This window comes from Salvia splendens, chromosome 1 (assembly GCF_004379255.2).
Source record: "Salvia splendens isolate huo1 chromosome 1, SspV2, whole genome shotgun sequence".
Lineage (NCBI taxonomy): Eukaryota > Viridiplantae > Streptophyta > Magnoliopsida > Lamiales > Lamiaceae > Salvia > Salvia splendens.
This window is the reverse complement of record NC_056032.1, coordinates 22,757,306-22,781,526: the sequence shown is the minus strand read 5'-3', so window position 1 is coordinate 22,781,526 and position 24,221 is coordinate 22,757,306. Positions and strand designations below refer to the sequence as shown.

Sequence of the window (24,221 nt, the reverse complement as noted above, 5' to 3'; positions counted from 1 at the left end):
GGTGGCGACTGACGCCACCGCTGTGCATGCTCTCACCACCTTCTTTCTCCCTCCTTCACTCACTCACTCTCTAGCTGGTTCTGGGCAACATACATTTCTTCATCAGACATTGATTAGTTCCTACGGTACATGCTCTGCTCCGTGTTACTTGTTGCTATTACACTTTTCCGTAGATTTGTTTAGCGCATTAGGTGAACTTCCTCAAATTTGGGCGTTTGCTCAGTGTTTTTCCATAACTTTCTGCTGCCATTTACTATCGTCTATCCCTACTTCATTCTGGTTAACTTTTAGTATTATCTAGTATTTGTTTTTCTCAATTCACTGCTACAATTTTCGATAGATGCTGTTAATTCACTGTTTTTTTTCCGGGATTTGTGCCGGATCTCAGGGATTGGGGTTTATCCATGCTGATCTTAAACACCGTTTTCTTTATTGCCATTGTGTTTCGTTAGTTCTGCTTAGTTTTACTCTGCTCCTAATTTGTGCTCTATTTAAAATAAAATAAAATTGGGTACCTTTCGTTATGCTGATTGTTCAATGTCTTTGTTCTTTTTGGCTGCAGATAGTTTTTGACCAGATTGCGAAAGGGCTTGATGAATTAATTCTGATAAGAGAAACTGATGAATCGGCGAATTTTTGATGTTGGTGAATGCAGGAAAAAGGCAGATCACGACACAATGAATTTACGTGGTTCGATTTACTGAGGTAAATCTACGTCCACGGGAAGAAAAGAGGGCAGAGTTGTATTGCTTGATCTGTTTTCTACAGCTTACAATACAGACTTGCTATTTTGTATTTTATCTCTAGAGATCGAGAGAATGTTAGAACGTAACCCTATCTATCTGATCTAGGTTCTATTTATACATTGAACCTAGATCGTGGCATGCAGCCATTTACTAGGTAGTGGATGTCGTGGAGATCGTGGCGATCTTGCATGGGTCCACTATCCTGCATGAGTTAATGACTGCTTGACACCACTAAATAGATCGTGGGTGTAGTGGAGGTCGTGGAGGTTCTGCATGAGTCCACTATCTCCCAGTTCGGTCGAATACTGAGACCGAACTGCTGAATTATTGCCGAGCAGCTTTTGCCGATCTGAGAGTAGAGCTTGATGCCGACCTGAGAGCAGAGTTTGATTAGTTGGCCTTTACCGAGCTGTAGGCTGGGGCCGAACTCTTTGGTTGTGCCGAACTGAACTCTTTAGTCATGCCGGACTGATACTCTTTAGTCATGCCGAACTGATACTCTTTCTTGGGCTTTAGGCTGATGGGCTTTACTGCTGTTGGGCTTGTTTAGTACGTACTCCATCACTACCCCCCCCGGAAAGCGAAGTGAATCACTTCGGCATTCTGGATAAAGGTACGGGGTAAGTTGATGTTTGTCCTCGGTCTGATGAAGTGAACTCTTCTTTGACCGGACTTGGCTTTGGTCTGATGAAATAAACATCTTTGACCGGACTCGTCTTTGGGCTGATGAAATAAACATCTTTGACCGGACTCGTCTTTGGTCCTAATTTGGCGAGTTTTATCGCTCGGATCGGACTTTCCGTTGTCCTAATTTGGGGATCGGACTTTCCCTTGTCCTAATTCGGCGAGTTTTATCGCGTGGATCGGACTTTCCCTTGTCCTAATTCAGGCAAGTTTTATCGCGAGAATCGGACTTTTGTTGCAGTTCGTTTCAGACGAAGTGCTTGATTTTTAAGCCGAATTGTGGTCTTGTACCCTCTGTAGAAGCTTTGACTCACAATCGTTGGCTTGTTGCAGCTCGTTTCAGACGAACTGCTTGTTTAAGCTGAATTGAGGTCTTGTATCTTCTGTAGAAGCTTTGACTCACAATCGTTGGCTTATTGCAGCTCGTTTCAGACGAACTGCTTGTTTAAGCTGAATTGTGGTCTTGTATCCTCTTTAGAAGCTTTGACTCACAATCGTTGGCTCGTATATGTTCTAAGAAGGGGATCAGCCTTCGAAGAACAAGATACCTCAGTAACATTTGTAAGAGACGACACGCACATAGACAGACAAAACGCACAGATAAAACGCACAGAGACAAACAAAGACCAAGCAAACCAAAGAAAGCACATTGACCGAACAGAATTCAAGACTGACTGACCGGACTGTCTCTTACAAATGAAACTTTTTGAGGTTGGAAACGTACCATGTTCGGGGTACTTGTGCTCCTGACACGTGAGTCAATTTGTAAGACCCTTTGCCGAGGACTTCTGACACCCGATATGGACCTTCCCATGTGGGTTCGAGTTCGCCCAGCTTTTCTGCTCGGCTTACGTCGTTGTTTCTCAAGACGAGATCTCCCACTTGAAATTGCAGCTTCTTCACCCTTTGGTTGTAATACCGGGCTACTTGCTCCTTGTACTTGGCTGCTTTTATGCAGGCCAATTCTCTTCTTTCTTCGGCAAGATCTAGTTCGGCTCTCAGTCCGTCACCATTCATTTCTGAGGAGAAATTGAGTTCGGGGACTGGGTATGCCGATCTAAACCGGAATCACGGCTTCAGTGCCGTACACCATCGAGTTCGGCTCCGGTGTGACTTCGGTCATTTCGCCGGCCTCTGACTCCGGCTGCTGTGATTGCTATGCTTGATGGTGCCGAATTGATTGCTCGGCACTTTTAAGCGCAATCTGCGAACACACTTGCTCTTTTTCGATCACCTCGGATGACCGCTATCCCTCCTTTGGTGGGGAAGGTGTTCGGCGAGGAAGCCTCTGATCGCTATGATCGGGCTTCTTTTTGTCTTCTCTTGATGAGCTGTCTAAAGACCGTTTTCGACGGTCTGCCTCATCGGCACGAGAAAATTTGTCCGCAATGTCCCACATCTCTTGAGCTGTTTGCGGACTGCATTCCACGAGCTTTCTGTAGAGAGCTCCGGGCAGGATTCCATTTTGGAATGCCGAAATGACAAGTAGATCATTGAGATTATCTACTTGTAGGCATTCCTTATGGAATCTCGTCAGGAAGTCGCTGATCTTTTCGTCGCGACCTTGACGTATAGAAAGCAGCTGAGCCGAAGTAATCCGGGCTTCCGCTTTCTGAAAGAACCTCCTGTGGAAAGCATCCATTAGATCTCGGTAGGATCTAATGCTGCCTTGAGGAAGGCTGTCGAACCACCTTCTGGCGTTCCCGATGAGCAGCTCGGGGAACAGCTTGCACATGTGGACCTCGTTGAGACCCTGGTTCGCCATGTTATATTGATAGCGTCCCAAGAAATCATGAGGATCCACGAGTCCGTCATAGGTTATTGACGGAGTTCGGTAGTTCCGCGGCAAAGGAGTTCGGGTGATATCGTCCGAGAACGGAGTCTTTAATGCTCCGTACATGGCGAACCCGATATTTCTTCGGTACGGAGGAGATGGAGTTCTCCTGTGGTTCCGGTACCGAGGAGGAACAGGAACATGTCGGGGTTGAGGATTCTTTCTCCTGGAAGACACGTCACTACTGCGGTAGTGACTTTCATGTCTGGATGAGGAGGGAGAATCCGTCGTTGTCTTCTCCGGCTGTTGGCTCTTCTGCAGGAAGGTTAAGAACTCCTCCTGCTTCTCGGCCAAGAACAGCTTGACAGCTTCATTTAAATCGGGCTGCTGGGAAGACTCGGTGCGATGACTCCTGGAGTGGCTTGTGCCTTCTTCGTGAGAACCGGAGGTAGATGTCTCCCGAGGCCGTTTTTCAGACCTGCGAGCTGGACTAGCTTCCTCACGGTTATCACGAACGATATTATGGGTGTTACGTGATCTGGTATGCATTTTTTTTGGGGTGGAAAAAGGATCAAAAATTCGCTTTATCACAAATTTGGTTCTTCGTTTCCCACAGACGACGCCAGTGATGAATCGGCGAATTTTTGATGTTGGTGAATGCAGGAAAAAGGCAGATCACGACACAATGAATTTACGTGGTTCGATTTACTGAGGTAAATCTACGTCCACGGGAAGAAAAGAGGGCAGAGTTGTATTGCTTGATCTGTTTTCTACAGCTTACAATACAGACTTGCTATTTTGTATTTTATCTCTAGAGATCGAGAGAATGTTAGAACGTAACCCTATCTATCTGATCTAGGTTCTATTTATACATTGAACCTAGATCGTGGCATGCAGCCATTTACTAGGTAGTGGATGTCGTGGAGATCGTGGCGATCTTGCATGGGTCCACTATCCTGCATGAGTTAATGACTGCTTGACACCACTAAATAGATCGTGGGTGTAGTGGAGGTCGTGGAGGTTCTGCATGAGTCCACTATCTCCCAGTTCGGTCGAATACTGAGACCGAACTGCTGAATTATTGCCGAGCAGCTTTTGCCGATCTGAGAGTAGAGCTTGATGCCGACCTGAGAGCAGAGTTTGATTAGTTGGCTTTTACCGAGCTGTAGGCTGGGGCCGAACTCTTTGGTTGTGCCGAACTGAACTCTTTAGTCATGCCGGACTGATACTCTTTAGTCATGCCGAACTGATACTCTTTCTTGGGCTTTAGGCTGATGGGCTTTACTGCTGTTGGGCTTGTTTAGTACGTACTCCATCAGAAACAGAAAAAGAGAAACTTTTAAGAGAAGGAAATGGCTTGAATTGATTTCACTGGCATTCGTGCTTCTTAGAAGAAATGGCAACTGATATGGCACATAGTTTGAGATCAAGCCGGTCTTCATTTGGCTCTAGCAATGGGTTTGAAACCCCTTCGCACAACTCTTTTGCCACCTCAAACGGTGATGATTATGACTCTGATGGTTCCAACTTTGCGCCACGGGGTGGGCTAGCTCATTTCATCGTGTGTGCTACTTTTGGATTGCCAATTATAGTTTTTTGGTGATTAGTGAGAGACTAATTTGGATTTAAATCAATATTTATTTTTACCCTAAGTAGCAATTATGCCAAAATTTACTAATCTTATCATGTCATTTGATTTTCAGTACACCGAATACCCTGTCGTCAGTTATGCCACCTGAACTTGCTGGTGCTATACCGTCGATTGACAAGTTCCAGGTGAATATCCAGATTTCCCTTTTCAAAGATTGCAATGAATTATATCCCTTGTATCCCCAACTTCAAAATGCCACACATATTTTTGGAGTGACTAGCAATTTGTTTCTAATGATTTTTCTTTGTTTAGGTTGAGGGATTCTTGAGGGCTATACAGAAGCAGCTTAATTCAGCTGGTAAACGCGGCTTCTTCTCTAAAAGGACAGTTGGAGCACAAGTCCGAGAAAAATTTACCTTTGAGGATATGCTATGTTTCCAAAAGGTTTTGACCCAAATTGGTTGTGTATTCATGTTCCTCTTCCCTGTTTTGTATGCTAAATATAGATGCTACCTTTTGGCAGGAACCTATCCCAACTTCGCTGCTTAAAGTAAACAGTGATGTAATTAGTAGAGCAGTTAAGCTGTTCCAAGTCATCCTGAAGTATATTGGGGTTGATTCCTCTGACCGAGTTTCTTCAATGAGCTTAGATGAACGCATTGAGCTTGTTAGCAAACTATTCAAGCATTCTTTAAAGCGTTCTGAACTCCGAGATGAACTATTTATGCAAGTCTCGAAGCAAACAAGACATAATCCTGATAGGTTTGTGTTTAGGTTCCCGATTTGAAGTTTTCAAATTCTTAATCTAGTTGGTTTTTACTCATTGTCCTAGTGCTTTTATCTAGGTGCTGAGACTGGTTGGCACACTTTCCTTTATTCCCATTACTCCATGTTGCTTGCTGATTTGTGGTTGGTCTTGTGCTGTGTTGTAAACAGGCACTCATTAATTAGGGCTTGGGAGCTGATGTATCTATGTGCATCCTGCATGCCACCTTGCAAGGAAATTGGTGGGTATTTGTCCGAGTATGTACATACTGTGGCACACAGTATCAGTAATGATTCTGAAGTCCAAGCCCTTGCTATGAACACATTGAATGCATTAAAGCGTTCTGTTAAGGCTGGACCAAGGCATACAATACCTGGACGCGAGGAGATTGATGCTGTTTTAACTGGTAAAAAACTCACAACTATAGTTTTTTTCCTGGATGAGACCTTTGAAGAGATTACATATGACATGGCCACAACTGTAGCTGATGCTGTTGAGGTACTGATCACACTTCCTCATATGTACACATACATTTCATATTTGTGGGTGGCTGGTACAATAAGTACAGAAAAATTGGTATAATAGGAAATGCTTTTGTTGAAGTTATTTATTTTGTTTATAGAAAACAATTAGTTTCTCTATGGAGGCTTTAGTTGTGATCAAATGAGTACTTAGTTACCTACTGTGATCTCTCATGAGTCGTGAGGGCTAGGGCTAGGGCTAGGGCTATTTAAGGATCTCCCGTGCCTGAACAATGTCTCTCTTTATTTACTTGTTTGTTACCTTTGAATGGATTACCCTCATTTTGTAGAAAATTTGAGATTGCACCAAATTGTTTTCCCTACTTATGATTAAATTCTTGACATTTATAGTTTTACTAATGCATGGTGCTATTGAAAGTGTAAATACATAAATGTTAAGTTCCATTACTGTTTGAAACATCAATTCAACCTCTACCTGCTCTTATGTTGCAAATTTGAAGCCTGCAGCTGACACTATACAAAATCTTCTGTCTCTTCCCCCTTTTCCTTCGTCATTGTCCAATGTCACTACTCACTAGGGGGTTGTTTTGGCTGTAGTTTATCACATAAATGTTCTCTCTCCCTCCCTGTAGTGGAGAATGGAATGTTGTGTGCATAGTACGATGATGAAGCATGGGATGTCACAATTAATACATGACTAAGAGAAAATTGAGTAGTTGACCAAATTGCTAGTTGTTCTCTAATTGACAGCAACTCTCTGTAGAGAGTAAGATGGTTTGGTCACATTCGATCTAGGCTTATTGATATATACATCCTAATAAAACCTAAGAAATGTTTAACCTCATGAGTCATGATGATGAAATTACATCAGACTATGTTATCCAGTGTTGTTAGGGTCGAGGTCGTACCGGGTCGATAAGGTGAAAATTCGGGTCGCGGGTCGACTGGGTCGAGAGACCCACTAATCTAGGCTAATTTTTTTGCCTTAATATTAAATCAAATAAATATATTACTCTAATGTTTATAATATTTCAAATAATATAAATGTAGACGTAATTCATGTGAATAGAGATAAAGTGGAAAATAAAAATGATCAAAATATCAAAACAATTCATAAGTCATAAGTATAACACAAAATAAATAATTGAAACTATTGTCTGAAAATGTCAAAAGAAAGTTATATATCATCTTCACTTAGATGATAGTCATCTTCTCCTTCATCAAATTCTGCTCCAACCAAGTTTATATCTTCATTCTCTTCATCTTCATCCACAAGAATACGAATAGACTTGGAGCTTGAGGCATGATCTCGAGTATTTGTGTTGCCTCTAGTATTGTGAGATGGCTCCAACACACCAGAAGCTCTACCAACATCTCTCCATCTGAGCGACTCATTTTGGAAGACAAAATCATCACCCCCCCCCCCCCCCCCCGCATCCTCATCCTCATCCTCATCCTCCCCCTCCATCCTACCCATTAACCATTCATTACTATCATCAATGTCACTTAGGAGTATAGGATCAGTGACGTTTTGTATGTTGAATCTTCGCTCAAGATCTCTGTTGTACTTCACAAATACTAAGTTGTTTAATCGTTCTTGTGCCAAACGATTCCTCTTTTTGCTATGAATCTGTAAATGAAAAGGTAAAAATAACATATATTAGCTTCTCACAAATATAAACACAAATTTCAAGTCTTACATGTTGAAAAGTACTCCAATTCCTCTCACAGCCAGTAGCACTACAAGTTAGGCTCAAGACTCGAATTGCAAAGTTTTGCAAATTTGGTGCCTTAGACCCATAATGTTTCCACCATTCAGCTGAAGAAAACAAGATAGAGAAATATTTAGTATATCATTTATCAATCAAATAAATAGTTTAATGAAAAATATGATAATATTTACCTGGTGCCATTTGATTTCTATGTCGAATAGCTAAAGGATTTCCGAAACAGGAAACAACGTCCCGATACAAAGCCGTTTCCTTTTTCATGATCTGATCTTGCATATTTATGTCGGGAACCAGTTTTAGAATACACTCGTGCAAGCCTTCGATAACCTCTGAACAAGCCAAAATACCTTTCACATCTTTATAAAAGACTGCCGGATTCAAGTAATGACCTGCAGCATGCAATGGTTTGTGCAAATGATCATTCCATCTAGAGTCAATTACATCAAATGCTCTCTTATACTTGTACAACAGACGATAGTCATGATGAATCTATATTCCATAATTCAATAAAATATTACATGATTAATGATGTTCAAATAATTTTCGGTTGTTATTAATTATACAATATACATGGATCTACGATTCAATTTAATTATACAATATACATGGATCTACAATTCAATAAAATATTACATGATCTATAGTTCTATACAAAAAGTAGGAAAAATAAAGTTACATAAAAAAATTAAAATTAACTCCTCCTCTAGACTCAAGTTTCAATACATATAACCTATAGGTAGATAAAGTGGTACAAGTTGCAATCATTTGTAGGGTCCGACCTAAATTTAAAATTAACTCCTGCACACTATTCAAAAAGAAGATGAAAGTTAGAACAATACCTTGATTAAACAAAGGAATATATAAAGAGTGGCAGCAAACACGATCGTTGAATTGTTTATGTGTTTAGGAATGCAGAGGAGGCTGAATTATGAAGTGTAGAAAGTAGGGTTTGAGTTTGAAAATTTTGACGTGTGCGTGCATATATAGAGAGATTATTGAATTGAGATTGAGAATGATCCGTGTGAGATATCAAAGATATCAAAGATTTGCAGATTTTTGGGTAAATTTACTTTTATATTAATGTTTAATTTAGTAAAAAAATTCAGCAGCAAATAGGAAAAGATTTACGTAAGAAAAGATTGGGGAATTACCTTAAAATGTTAACTGTGAAGCATGTATTAGCCGTTAGGGCGACCCACCCGAAACGCTCGACCCCGCCGACCCAGCGCGACCCAGCGCGACCCATGCATCTCGATCAACCCACCCATGTTGGGGAGGTGCTGGTCTCGACCCGGGCGACCCGAGCGACCCGAATGCCAAATTAACAACACTGAATCAAGCTCAATGTCTAGCAAGCTAAATATATTTAAAATGAACAAGCTCTAGCTTGGTTGTCAAACTGAAAGGAACTGTTTTTGAGTTATTCACTGTTCAACTGGGCTCAGTTCACTGACAGCACTAAGTAGTACTCCCTCCGTCCCGCACTACTCGCACGTATTTCCTTTTTGGGCGTCCCAAGTTACTTGCACTCTTTCTATTTTTAGTAAAAATTTTCACCTATAGCCGTCATTTTTGACTTTCCTATACACTCATTCCTTAATCTCCGTGCCGAAAAGGAAATGAGCGAGTAGCTCGGGACGGAGGGAGTATGTTTAACCTTGCACCAAAGTAATGCATCAAAGTTCCAGTTATTCTAATGAATAGGTATGAAGAATGTGGAAAAATAGATAAATACCAGTTTGCCAAGGCTGTTGTGAGCGTATAATTCCCAATCATCTCCACAATCAATAAAGTAATTACTTTCAATTCCAGATGCATTTTCCTTATCATTAACAGGAGCCTGATATGATGAGTAAATTTTTGGGCCTGACGAAAATGACCAAAGTGGTTTCAGGGAACCAACATCCAATAGATAAATAGTGGAGTACCATCCAAGGCAGCCACTAATGCAGTATCAGGCACTCTGAGCCAGAAAAAAAAATAATAAACGAGAATGAATAATTGAATTTCCCACAAATTATCAACAAAATGTAAGTTTTCAAAACAAAAATCGAATCTCAGACTGCCTAATTTCTTGTAAAAAAAAAAAGAGGCGAACTCACTTGGTAGCATCGGACATCAAAACACGGCGGCCGGCAGCTTGGAAAGCAGCGCCGTAACGATTGAGTCCCCATGGAGAGTTGGGAGAAGCAAGCGCGGAATCGTACAACAAAAATAAATCAAACAACGAAACCAGAAAAAAGCGGAGTTTCATCTCGTATCGGATCATAGGCATTTCTACACACAAATATGTACATAAATAAATCGAGAAAGTGATTAGATAGAGGAACAGAATGGATGAGAAATCGAAGGGGAAACGAAGATTCGAAGAGTGAATAGGAGATGATCAAAGAAGGAGGGATTTCTTGGTAGCTTCGTCTTCCTCGTTTCGACGCCAAAGGCATCATTCCCGACGCCAACTTGTTTTTCTTTCCATTTCAGTCTCCATAGTCAAACTACGACTTTTATACGTTCAATTATACTCTTCTGTCTCATTAGAAATACAACGTTTTCCTTTTTAAGACGTCCCACTAAAAATGCAACATTTCCTTAAAAGGAAAAAATCAGGGAATTTTAATTACTAATTAAGGCTCACTAATTAAGTTCATTAAGCACTAAAAAATAAAAAAAACCCTAGCAGACCCTACCCTACCAACTCTACAATCACTTTCCGTCTACCCTCATTTCTCCTAGACGATGGCTTAATTTCTCCGCCGCCAAGCCTCCGACGACCCTGCGCCGCCATGCCTCCGACGATGACAAAGCTTCCCGCTTTCCCATGCGCCTCCGAAGACTGGAACGCTTCACGATGTCTGATTCACCTTTCTCGCCGCTTGATTTCCCCGTTCGCCTCCAGGATTTCAGTCATCGATCGTCTTCCACAGGTCAGTCCTAATTTGCTCTTAATTTCTCTGTTAACTTAAATTTCTGAATTAATGCTTGATTTCCGTGATGCACCTCTGTTTTCTGGATGCGTCTCTTATTGATCTGTGTTTGTAATTCTGTGTTTTGTTTACATTTTTATTGAGCAATTGAGAATGGTGATCGAAATTACTTTGGTGAAATTGATTTGATTATGCCTTGAAATTTTAGTGAGGATTCGAAATAGGCAGATGCATATTGGTTTCTATGTTTGATGTTTCTTCTCGTCAATGCTTATTCCCAATTGAAAATATAACATGTTTGGTAGACGAAATGCAAAATTAGAATTCAGTAAAAACCTAAACATGAAATTTTGGTACTTTTTTTAGTTCTTTAACTTTATAATCTCTTGTCTCTCATTTTCTAATTCATTCAGAAATTGTTACTCCTTTACAGATCACATCTGATTGCAATCTTTTGGTTTATTAAAAACAAGATTAGTATGTACTCTTATCAGAGAAATTGTATTTATGCTGATTTTTGCATTAAGACAAAGCAATAAAGAGATTCCAAAACATGAAATTGTATTTTTGCATTACTAATATGAAATGCTTAAGTATGGACGGCAAATTTGGCAACCAAATGTCAAATTTATTCAAGCCAAAAAAATAGAATTAATAAATCTAGTCAATATATTCACTTTTACTCTCTCCTTTAAAACATCCACCAATTTTTTCTCTCTCTTACTTTTATTTCTCCTTTAAAACATCCACCTACTTTTTCCCTCTTTAATCATTCAAACTTTTCTCTTTCTTACTTTTCTCTCTCCTTTAATCACTCACTTACTTTATTCTCTCTCCACACTAAACCATCTTGCATAAAATCTTGTGCCCAAAAGGAAACGTTGCATATTTATCGGGACGGAGGGAGTACTCTACTAGTCTTATTCGTTTTTTAAATGTCATAATTAAATTGAATAATTTCTATTTCAATAAAAAAAATATTTAATAACTCTTATTTCATTTTATCACCAAAATTAAAATTTCTTTTCTCGTATATTTTATTCTCTTTATATAATTTATTCAATACAGTTTCTTAAATCTCCATGTCTAAAAGTTTTGTCCTAATTTAATTGGGACGAAGAGATTACTAATATTTAATGAAAAATTATATTCATCCGTCTCACAAGAATATCCACTCTTTCCTTTTTAATCCGTCTCATAAGAATATGGACTTTCTAATTTTGGAAAATCTTTTTTCTCAGGTGAGACTTATTCTCCACTAGCAATACTTTAATTACTTTTTATCTCTACATTTCTTTTACTTAACAATATTACATTAAAACTCGTGTCGAACCTAAAGTACATATTCTTTGGGGACAGAGGGAGTAGATGGACAATATCAATTTGTAATGCAAAACTGTAGAATTAAGAGGGATAGTTAAAAATGATTAAGATATTATTAGTTAAAAATGATTAAGATATTATTAGTGAAAAATGAGATTCATTTCAAACGGAAAAAATACTATTTTTATGGTTAATAGCAAAAAAAAACTCTCTCCGTCCCCTAAAAATAGAAATATTTGAATCGGCACAGGTTTTAATATGAAATTGGTAAAGTAAGAGAGTCCAGAGACTTTGTCCTAGCGGCAATGAGTTTAAATATTATTGTATGAGTTTTTAAAATAAATAAATAAATAAATTGGTAAAGTAAGAGAAGTAGACAGAAAAATGTGATAGTGGAAAATGAGTTTCACCTCATTAGGGAGAAAGAAATTTCCTAAAACGAAAAGTTTTTATTTTTAGGTGACAGATCTAAAAGGAAAGAATTTATATTTTTAGGAGACGAGGGGAGTACATCAACATTTAGTTAGTTCAGGTTTTTATCACAAATTTTAAATGTGGCAAACAAATACACCAACTTTGACCCTGTAGTAAATTTACTGTGATTAAATTTTCTGACGATATTGATCCTACGTGGCGATCGGGATGTCTACATTATCATTGTCGGTTCCATCTATTTATAGGACGAACTTATAATGTTATATAAAACGACAAATAGGAATCAATGTTTATGGTTCTGAGTCTGTAGTTTTGATTAAAACCACACCTATATATAATCCAACGACATATTGATACACTTTTTATTAACACTAAAATCAAATGTTAGTATGGCTAAAGGTTAATGTACCAGTATAGCTAATGTTGGTACCTGAATATCGAACACGAAAAATAACTTTACAATCCGTCAACCACATACTCGCTCCATTCCATATTAATAGAGACATATCTTTCTGGCATGAAGATAAAGTAAAATAGATGAAGAGAAAATAAAGTAAGAGAATTTTAAAAATATGAGATAGAGTGTATTGTGTTTTTATCAAATATAAAAAAGAATCTATTATGTTGGAACGTCCCAAAAAGGAATACGACTCTATTAATATGGAAGGGATGGAATACTTAACTTCATATAGTACTATTTAGAAAAACATGATTTTGGGTTTGATTTAATTAAATGAGGCAATCGATCAAATTAAACAAGAAAAACTTTATAAAGCAAATAAATATGGTTTTGAATTCAGATAAACAAAGAGAATTTTAGGAATAAAATTTCACAAAGTTCATAAAATAATAATTATATATCCAAAGCATGATTACAAGTTACTAGAACGAGTCACACAAATATTCCTGTATCTAGAGTGTCATGCCCGCATTTTCTAAGGATAGAAAACACGGTGGATCGCGACTAGGGGATGATTAAAGAAGATGGAAAGAAAGGGGAAAACAACAAAACTCGATCAAAGCGCGAAATAAATAGGAATAGCTCGAATAAAATTAGAGTATCATTTCAACAATCAACAACTCGAAACGAATATTATTTCAACAATACTTGAAATCAAAAGAAACAACATTCAACAGAGCATTCGAGAGAAGAATAATACTATGTATGAAGACATAATATATTCGGAACATTTAAAAGCAAACACAAATCTTCACCAGCTCTGCTCTATTCAAGCTGATAACCGAGAGCTTATGGACTTTGAGAGACACATGTTTGGGAGAATATATGTTTTGGTTTATTTCAGTATATGTAAGTCATCGATTCTTCTCCTATATGTAGGAGAAGAATACAACATATTTTTGGTATACAATCAATCTATTCTAGGATCTGCTTTTACAAATAAATTACATATTATTCTCCTTTAATGCCGTTCCTTCCTTTGGTATGTTTTATTTGTGGTATGTTTGACACTCCCCCTCAAGTTGAGCAGGGGTATCTCCTATGCTTAACTTGTTCAATATGTCTCTGAAGACCTTCGGGTGAACGGCCTTTGTCAAAATGTCTGCAAGTTGTTCTTCTGAGCGAACGAATGGGAATTCCACAATACCTCCCTCCAATTTTTCTTTGATAAAGTGTCGATCAACTTCCACATGCTTCGTTCGGTCGTGTTGTACGGGATTTTCAGAGATGCTAATGGCAGCCTTGTTGTCACAGAACAATTGGCTCTTCCGAGTAGGTGGGAAGCCAATTTCTGAGAGCAGTCTTCTTAACCACAAGATCTCCATGAGTCCACTTTTCATTCCTCGGAATTCTGCCTCGGCACTGGATAGAGCTACAACCTTCTGTTTCTTACTCCTCCAAGTGACCAAGTTTCCCCCGATGAATGTAAAGTAGCCTCCCGTAGACTTTCTATCTACTGGGTTGCTCGCCCAGTCGGCATCAGTGTATCCGTCAACTTCTAAGTCCTCTCTCTTCGCTAGGAATACTCCATATCCTACCGTACCCTTCAAATACCGCACGATCCTCAATGCTGCCTCCATGTGATTAGTTTGGGGTTGATGCATGAATTGACTCACAATACCCACGGCGTATGCAATGTCGGGTCTCGTGTGCGAGAGGTAGATGAGTTTTCCGACCAACCGTTGGTACCTTTCTTTGTCTGCGAGTTCTGCTCCTTCCTCTATCTTCAAACCATGATTGGGGATCATTGGAGTGTCTGCGGGCTTGCATTCGAGGAGCCCTGTTTCGGTCAACAGATCTAGGATGTACTTTCTCTGCCTTAGGAATATTCCGTGTTTGGATCTTAACACTTCTATCCCCAAGAAGTATTTTAGAGCTCCAAGATCTTTCATCTCGAATTCCTTGAACAGGTTTTCCTTCAGCCTCTGGATTTCTTCTATGTCATCTCCTGTGATAATCATGTCATCAACGTAGATAATCAGACATGTTACCTTGTTATCCCTCCTTTTCGTGAAGAGTGTGTGATCAGACTGGCTTTGTTGGAATCCATGTTTGAACATGGCTTGGCAGAACCTTCCGAACCAGACCCGAGGAGACTGTTTCAACCCGTACAAGGTCTTCCTTAGTCGACACACTTCCCCTTCGCCAAAGTCTCCGGAGAACCCTTGTGGGACTTCCATGTATACTTCTTTGTTCTTTTCTAGTTCTCCATGGAGGAATGCGTTAGTCACATCAAACTGGTGCAAATTCCAGTCTTTGCATGCTGCCACCGATAAAAGTGTCCTCACCGTCTCCATCTTAGCCACCGGGGAGAATGTCTCTTCATAATCCACCCCATATATTTGGGTGTATCCTTTCGCCACTAGTCTTGCCTTGTATCTCTCAATTGAACCGTCTGCTCTCCTTTTTATAGTGAATATCCATCGACATCCAACTGGCTTCTTTCCTGTCGGCAATTTACACTTTTCCCATGTACCATTCTTTTCTAGGGCGTCTATCTCCTTCTTCATTGCATCCCTCCAATGCTTATGTCTGCAAGCCTCCTCAAATGTTTGGGGAATGTCTTCTTCTTCATACAGAGCTGTTTCGAAGGCTCGAGCCATCTCTGATAGATGACTCTGTGCAATATTGGATACCGCGTACTTGGCCTTTCTCCCCTTCCAGTCTGGTGAGTATCTTTTAGGGGGCACTCCCCGTGTTCTTCTTGGAGGCAGTTCGTATGGATCTCCACTTCCTCCGCTTGTTCCACTCTCCTCATTGTTGCTCCTATCAATGTTAGTGGCTTCCGAAGGTATACTATCAAAATCTGAACTGTTTACCTCAGGAATCGAAGGCGGGGTTGACGGCTGGTCAATGTCACGTTGTTCGACGTTTTGCATTATAGGATTTGACGGCCCGGCGGTGTTGCTAGCTTCCTCAGGTGGACCAACATCTGTGACCGGACTTGGCTGTGACTCTCCCCCTGTCTGTAGTTCCCCCGATGGCTGCCCCCTTAAGTTGTGGTTTTGAGTATCAGGTAGCCAATCTAGGAGGTCATGTTCTGGGCTATTGGCCAAAGGTTCCTCCCCCTGACTACTAGATTGGTCGTAGAAGTATTCTCCTTCCACAAAATCACAGTTCATAGTGGTGTGTATCCTACGGGTTTTCGGGTCGTAGCATCTGTAGCCCTTTTGATTTTTACCATAACCTAGGAATACACATTTAAGCGCGTAGGGATCAAATTTGGATCGTTCGTGTTTGGGTATGTGGACGAAGACTGAGCATCCGAAAACTTTGGGTTCGAGGGATAGAGAGGATGGGATGTCGAAGTGTTTGGAAAAAATATCCAGCGGGGTTTTGAATTTAAGAATGCCTGTAGGGAGACGATTTATGAGATACACAGCGGTAGCTACAGCTTCGGGCCAAAAAAATTTTGGTACTTTGGACTCAATCAAGAGGGCTTAGGTAATTTCAAGGATGTAACGGTTTTTCCTTTCGACTACCCCGTTTTGTTCTGGGGTGTATGCACACGAGGTTTGATGGACTAAACCCTTACTTCTAAAAAAATCTTGCATTTTATTGTTGACAAATTCCCCCCCATTATCGGACCTAAGAGACTGGATGGTTTGTTTAAACTGAGTTTGAATAAGGTTATAGAAGTCTACGAACTTGTCAAACACGTCATGTTTATTTTTCAGAAAATAAATCCAAGTCATGCGAGAGTAGTCATCAATAAAAAGCACAAAATAACGAAAGCCTTGACCCCCCGGGATAGGAGCAGGACCCCAAACATCCGAATGTACTAAAGCAAAAGAAGTTTGAACTCTCGTATTGTTCAACTTAAATGAATGTCTATGGTTTCTGGCCAACACACATGTATCACAATGAAAAGAGCTTAAAGATCTAGCTAGTTCAGGAAAAATAAGACGAAAATATCCTAAAGATGGGTGTCCTAACCGACGATGCCAAAGCCAAGCCTGTCTGTCAGTCGGTCCGGGAGTTAGCATCATTGCAGCACTCTGTTGGGCTATCTCGTCCACATAGTACAACCCGCCTCGCTCAGTGCCACGCCCAACTATCGTCCCCGTCTTGATATCCTGTAACATGCAAAATTGAGGTTGCATTAGTAATTTACAGTGCAGTTCCCGAGTCACATGACTGATTGATAACAATTTATGTGAAAGAGACGGAACAAAAAGACAGTTGGAGAGGCATAGAGTCGGTGAGATATTGATTGTGCCTGCCCCCATAACTTGTGCTAGGTCCCCACTGGCTGTTTGGACATAGGATTTCTTGGATTTGGCAATGGAGACAAAGTCTGTGGCTTCGAAAGAAATTGTGTCTGTTGCCCCACAGTCAAAAATCCAGTGAGGGTCTTTTGGGCCGGAGCTTGGAGTTGAGGCGCAGGCTAAGGCGTCAAAAGAGTTTTGGCAGGGTATTGTTGGCGAATAGTTTATTTGGGACGGTTGGGGTTCAATGTGCAACGTTTTGGCTAATGGGGGGTTGATATGGGATTTCTTCTTTCTATGGGGGTGAAATTGGAATTTCTGGGAATTTTGGGGGTGAAATTGGAATTTATGGGAATGTTGGGGCTGGTTTCGATATTTTCAGGAATTTTGGGGTGGTATTGTATATGTATCTTTGGGTCGGGGGTCATTTTGAGAGAAAAGTTTCGGCTGGGGTTGGGTTTGTGATATTAGGATTTTGGGGGGTGGTTTGTGATTTAGGGAAAGTTGGGTAGTGTATAGTGGGCTCGGTTCAGTTGGGCTCGATTCACTCAGAACCCTAGCCGCCTCTTTCGTCGTTCCTGTGGGAACCCTAGCGTCCCTGGGTTCGATTTCGCCGCTCGTTCCGCCGGCGATGTTCATGATTCCCGGAATTTTACCTTCTGTCCACGTCCGGGCTAGGGAGACTGAGCCGATTTTGGGCCAATCCTCGGTCCTGGTTTCTCCTCCGCCGCTGGTAATGTCGCCGCCACTGTTGCTGCCCACCGATTTGTCGGTGCTGGTGGCGCGGTCTTGAGCGACGGTTACTGCTGCTCTCCCGCCTCCTCGGCCTCCGCCGTTTCGACCTCCACTCCGGGCTTGTCTTGCCCTCTTCATTTCCTCCCACCACTCCGGGAACCCATGGATGTGGAAACACGTCTCTCTGGTGTGTTTCTTTCCTCCACAATGGCTGCATATCATTTTACTTTTGTCCTCCTCCTTAGGGTTCCTCTGTAGTTGGGAGTGTTGTGATATTGGTGCTCGATTTCGGTCAAACACCACGAGGCCTGCTCCGATTCCGGATTCCTTCGATTCTGGATTGAGTAGTCTTTCGTTTACAGCTTCCCTTCTGACTAACCCATACGCCTTCCTTGCGGTTGGAATCGGATCCATATTCAGGATCTCGCGCTTGATTTTGCCGTATCGGTGGTCGTCTAGGGCCCACATGAATTGGTATAATCGGTGCCTTTGGGTGTGTTGGTTGTACTTGTCGATGCTTGATGGGGTATCCATTGGATTTGGGTCTCGGGTATCAATTGATATCCAGAGATCTTGCAATTTCTGCCATAGTTGCTCCAATGATGAATCTCCTTGTTTGATGCTATATGCTTGTCTATGCAGGTCTGAAATCTGAAATTGATCAGCGCCGCTTCCATATGTAGTCGCTAGACTATCCCATAAGTCATACGTTGTTTCGTATTGCGATACCTCGTTTACGAGTTTGGCTTCGATGTTATTTATGATCCAATTGAAGCAGCAATCGTCCCTTTGTTGCCACCGATTGTAGCTTGGATCTGTCGGAGGGGGAGGGCCTGTAACTGCAGTGATGTGAGACGCCAAGCCCTTCCCTCGGATTCCCCGACTCATTAGTTTCGCCCATAACGGATAATTATCTCCGTTGAGCTTTTCAGCGAGGCGTACTTCGCCTAGTGATTCAACGGATGAAGGCTGGTGGCTTTGGTTGTTTTGAGACATACTTAGTCTCATGAACTCATCGAATTGTTCGGCTGAGAGGGTGATTGGTGGGTTATTTTTCGGTGGTTTATCAGTTTCTGGATCTGACATGGTTGTTGGTTGTGTATTGCAGGTTTCAAAGGGTCGGGAAAGGTACTTGAGACGATGATGATGTTGTTCTGAGTCTCAAGCCCGAATCGTCCCGCTCTGGTACCATATTCAAGCTGATAACCGAGAGCTTATGGACTTTGAGAGACACATGTTTGGTAGAAGATATGTTTTGGTTTATTTCAGTATATGTAAGTCATCGATTCTTCTCCTATATGTAGGAGAAGAATACAACATATTTTTGGTATACAATCAATCTATTCTAGGATCTGATTTTACAAATAAATTACATATTATTCTCCTTTAATGTCGTTCCTTCCTTTGGTATGTTTTATTTGTGGTATGTTTGACATGCTCAACACCCACCGCGCTCGTCACAGCTCAACCTGCACATAGGGAAAACACATGCAGGGTTGAATACTTGATGTACTCAGTGAACAAATGTCAAAATAATTTTATAAAACAACACTTATGTCATGCCACCATTGAGTGACATCGGGGTTTTAACTTGGAAAAGGCCCAAGACACTAAAAATATCTCAAACACAAACTTTCAACTCATCCTCAAATCCTTTTCCTCATCATTTCAGAAACACAACCTTTTCTCCTTGAGTTATTTAAAAAACTGTCATATCTGTTCTTTAGGGTGCCGTGAAAGGTGACCACTTTCCACGAGCACGAAAACCGGCCAACCCGTTCGATGACTCATAGTCCTCATCATGTACACTAGTTCGAGTAGGGACGCACCCTTGCTAGGACCCGAATTCGATTAAACTCATAGTAGGGACTCACTCCCCACTAAGCAATCCTCAACATCATCATCTCAACAACCTCAACAACATGTGAAACGAGAATATGGCCACAAACTCGATCACGGGACCTGCCGACCCAAAAGACGGCTCACGATCTCCAATGGTGTACATTAACGATCCCCAATCGGCAGCATCACCTATCTCTCTCTTCTCTCTTTCTTCCCAATTTCTTCCCAAATTCACAGAACCTATTCTCTTTCTCACAGCAAGCACCCCAAATCAGTTTCTTGTCCTCTCCTCAATTCGGCCTCGCTCCTCATTCTCAAATCAGCGGAGCTCTCGGAGCAATTACCGCCGCCGTCTTCGGTGAGCGCCAGCCACCATCCTTCTCCATCTCACTCTCTTCTCGCTCTCTCCGTCTGCTGTCTCCAATCTGAACTCCGTCATCACCGTCGGCGAGCTCCAAGGCTCAGCTCTCCGCTTATCTTCTTCTCTCATCGCCGCTGCCAATCCGCTGCAGCCTCTGCCCGAATCACGATGGCTTCAGCGCCGCCCCGTCGCTGTTCGATCTGAGAAATTTCTCCTCCGTCAATCATTGCCGCTGAACTGACGTTACTGCTCCGTCCAGCCTGCGGTCTTCCTCCGGCCGCTGCTGCCTCGCTCTCTTGCCGTGGAAATTCTCATGGCCGCTCGTCCTTTCACCCACCATAAACAAATACGCTTCGCAGCCTCGTCCGGCTACTGCCGCTCTTCGGAATTTTCGTGGGCAACAATTCCGTCAAAGACTTATTCTTCTTCCCCTCCCAAACTCTCTCTTTCTCCTCTAATTCTCGATTTCTTGGTATTGAATTTATGTGCAGAAAGATCGTGGAATTGAGGAAGACATACATGCATAAAAACTGTTAATCTCTAATTGTTGAGATTTTGCAGGGTGTTGGAGTGATTTACGGTAACAGTTTTTGTGTTGACAAAAAGACTGACTTGGTCGGAAATGATATGGGCTCGTGGGTTTTCTCAAGAAGAAAAGGAATTGGACTTGTGAAAGAATAAAAAGAATTGCACTTGATACAAATAAAGAAAAAAATACAAATAAAGAAAAAAAGATTCTAGCCGAAATTCAATAATAAAAATTCTAGTTCATTCCATCAAACATCGAAAGGAATCGAAGGTAAAAATTCTCGGCTACACACTCACGTTCTGTCAAAACAAATTAAAAGGATTAAAAAGTCGGGGTGTTATGTAGAGTTCCCAGGGAAGATAGATGAAGTGATGAATGAAGTAGAAATAAATTAAACTCTTAGATCGATAGAGGAAGTAGATTACTTAGTTAAGGTCGTTAATCAAAAGCTAGTAACACCAAATAGATTATAACACCCTTAAAAAGCTCTCACTCTTAAGTTTATCCTTTAGGGATATTAACTATATCAATTCCGATCTAATATTTGGATTATCTCTCGATTCACTCACGTACTATTAGTTCATACATTCGTTGTTTGTTACACAACCATAAACATTATCGCATAGAACTGAACAAAGTAATTGAAATATTTGGATATCAAAACTAAAATTTATATAATTATGAAGTGTTACTCCTAATCTCTATAATTTATAGCACTCCCTCCGTCCCACTAAAGATGACCCACTTTCTTTTTTTATTTTGTCACAACCAAAATGACCCATTATTAAAAATGGAAAAACATTTATCTCTACTTTATTCCTTCTCTGTTACTTTACTCTCTCCACTTAACGCACAAAATAAAGTAACATAAAAACCCGTGCCGCCCAAGGAAGGGGTCATCTTCCTTGGGATGGAGGGAGTACAATTTAGTTATCCATAGACAAAGTTACAGAAATTATACTAAAAAGTCTAGACATTAAAATAATAACTAGATAACACCGAATGGTAGAATCTTGAAGCTTTTCTCCGTATTCTCTCTTGTCTTGATCTAACTTCAATGGTGGATGAATGATTATGGTCTATGGAGTGATTTGATGGAATGGTAGCGTAAATATGTGGAATTGGGAGATGAATGGATCTGGATCCCCCGCTGAGCTAAAAACCACAGCAGGGGATGCTGTGCTCTAATACACACATATTTTATTCATAAAAAAAATATTAAAATATTAAGTTTATTTTATATAAAATAATATCTTGTTTGTTACAGCATCCCCTGCCGTGGCTTTGAGCACAACAGGGAATCCAAACCCGAGATGAATTTTATACCTCTTCATTGATGCATTATAGAAAGTATTTATAAACTTGCAGGCTCATTCTTTGACTTCGTAACAATTTCAACTCCAAAACGCAAGAATTGACTCGAATTAGGGTTACTCTTATTCGCTGCACGATCTTAGTGGACTGCTGACATTCTCCATGGCGTGCTCGGCGGACCGCTAACCCATTTTCGATGGACTGCTGGGCAAGCGTTTAGCTTAGACTATTTTTGCAATGGGCCGTTAGACTTTCGATATCCGTTGAATGGGTATGTTGATGCAGTTACTTAATTTTCAACTTTTTGTACTCCCTCCGTTCCTTGTTAATAGAGGCATTTCTTTTCGGCACGAAATTTAAGAATAGTGTGTTAAATGGATGGTGAAAAAAGTAAGAGAGAGTAAAGCAAGAGAGATGAAGAGAGAATAAAGTAAAAAGAAGAATTACTTTTTGCTAAAAATAGAAATGACTCAATTAACTTGGAACTTCCCAAAATAGAAAAATGACTCTATTAACATGGAACGGAGGGAGTACCTTTTTCTGACATTTCTCACAAAACACGTCAAAATACCAAAATACATAAAGCATATTCCCCCTGTCCCACAAAAATATGCACTTTTGGTTGGACATGAGTTTTAATGCACAATTGATAATGTAGGAGAAAAGTAGAAAGAAACAGTAATTAAAGTATTGTTAATGAAGAATGAGGCTCACCTCATTAGAGAGAAGATAATTTCCAAATTTAGAAAGTGCATATTTTTGTGGGACAGACTAAAAAGGAAATAGTGCATATTCTTGTGGGACGAAGGAGTATAATTTAGCAACATAAATCACATGCATAACATTTAAAACAAGCCAAAACTAGGTCTTAAAAGCATACAAAATCCTTGTTGATAACCTCTTAATGTGAATCACATTTGCATGGTTTTCCCCACCCTTTTAAGTATTTTATAAACTCATTATGCTGTAAGTTTGCTTTTGTAAGTAGTAACTGAAAACAAAATGGACGAAGTTCAGAAGGTAGTCAGATACACAGTAATCAACTTAGAAAGATGATATCCAAATGCTCTTAAAGAGTAAGAATTGTCTTCTTAAAAAAAACTTCGCATGGGTATCTTGCACGTCTGGACTGGGGTTCGACAAAAAAAATTATGACCATTTTACAAAAACTGCGTACGGCCAAAACTTTTACCAGGTCGGTGACTTGAGAGGACAAAATTTACCACCCGACATGGTAGAATTCCATTTAGCCACCTGGTCATGTGAAAATCAGGCCAAACGCGATGTAGCATGTTTTAAGTCCGATTCATTCCCCACTTCAAATATAACTTAAACCCTAACACATCTTAATCTTCTCCACACCTAGATGTTTGTTAGGCAGCTGCAAGACCATCTTAGTCCGACGGCGAACCAAGAATGATCCTCTACTACAACAACTCAAGAACTAAGCCACGTGTGCTTCCACACCAATGAAAGTACTCCCTCCGTTTTGCGTTAATAGAGACGTTTCATTTTCTGCACTCATATTAAAATAATAATAACAAATTGTTAAAGTAGAGAAAAAATAAAGTAAGAGAGAGAATAATAAGAAAAAAGTCTCCATACATTATTTTCTCTATCTTACTTTACTATTTCTTGACTTTAACTATTTATTACTCCCCCCGTTCCATGTTAATAGAGTCATTTTTCTATTTCGGGAAGTTACAAGTTAATTGAGTCATTTCTATTTTTGGTAAAAAGTAATTCATCTCTCTTACTTTATCCTCTCTTCATCTCTCTTACTTTATTATCTCTTACTTTTTGACCATCCATTTAACACAGTATTCTTAAACTTCGTGTCGAAAAGAAATGTCTCTATTAACAAAGAACGAAGTGCAGAAAAGTAAATGTGACAGTTAATGCGGGACGGATGTAGTATTATTTTTTTAAAACAAGTGCAGAAAATGAAATACGTCTATTATGACGTAACAGATGGAGTATGAGTTAAGCTCATAATTCACCATCTTTAGGGCCTGTTCACTACATTAGATATAGCCAGTTTTTGCTTCATTTCTGGTCATAAACTGGTGTTCACTATGCTTCGTATAAATGAGGATGGCCCTACAATTTAGTAAGGCCCGCACTGTTGCAGATATAAATAAGGCAGTTTCATTTATTGACAAAAGGGTGCTAATTAAAGAAGCATCGTAAACTGTGTCAAGAATTGGATGGAAAAAGTCAAATGTGCCCCTGAGGTTCTTGTTTTTCACTCCTGATTTAAAATCACGTTAGGGGCAAACCTGTCACAACACTTTGAAAAGACACCTTAAAAAAAATT

General features: G+C 40.3%; 1 protein-coding gene and 1 long non-coding RNA gene across 4 annotated transcripts; one reads left to right on the top strand and one right to left on the bottom strand.

The window, feature by feature from the left end:
- Window positions 1-561: 561 nt before the first annotated feature.
- On the top strand, window positions 562-6,442 carry LOC121801366 (kinesin-like protein KIN-14I). Of its 2 annotated transcripts, XM_042200849.1 has the most exons (6): window positions 562-617; window positions 4,527-4,803; window positions 4,908-4,980; window positions 5,108-5,239; window positions 5,319-5,557; window positions 5,732-6,442. In XM_042200849.1, the coding sequence occupies exons 2-6, from the start codon at window positions 4,601-4,603 to the stop codon at window positions 6,141-6,143; spliced, it is 1,059 nt and encodes a 352-aa protein (XP_042056783.1). In that variant the 5' UTR covers window positions 562-617; window positions 4,527-4,600; the 3' UTR covers window positions 6,144-6,442. The 2 variants fall into 2 exon arrangements, with proteins under 2 accessions (XP_042056783.1, XP_042056789.1); XM_042200855.1 differs by lacking the exon at window positions 562-617 and having other exon boundaries at window positions 4,729-4,765.
- A 1,070-nt stretch (window positions 6,443-7,512) lies between these two features.
- Window positions 7,513-10,248, bottom strand: LOC121797287. Of its 2 annotated transcripts, XR_006049814.1 has the most exons (6): window positions 9,876-10,248; window positions 9,509-9,736; window positions 8,925-9,103; window positions 7,947-8,162; window positions 7,744-7,862; window positions 7,513-7,673 (listed from the first exon to the last, which is right to left on the bottom strand). It is a non-coding gene; the product is annotated as an uncharacterized LOC121797287 (long non-coding RNA). The 2 variants fall into 2 exon arrangements; XR_006049813.1 differs by having other exon boundaries at window positions 8,925-9,736.
- Window positions 10,249-24,221: the final 13,973 nt, after the last annotated feature.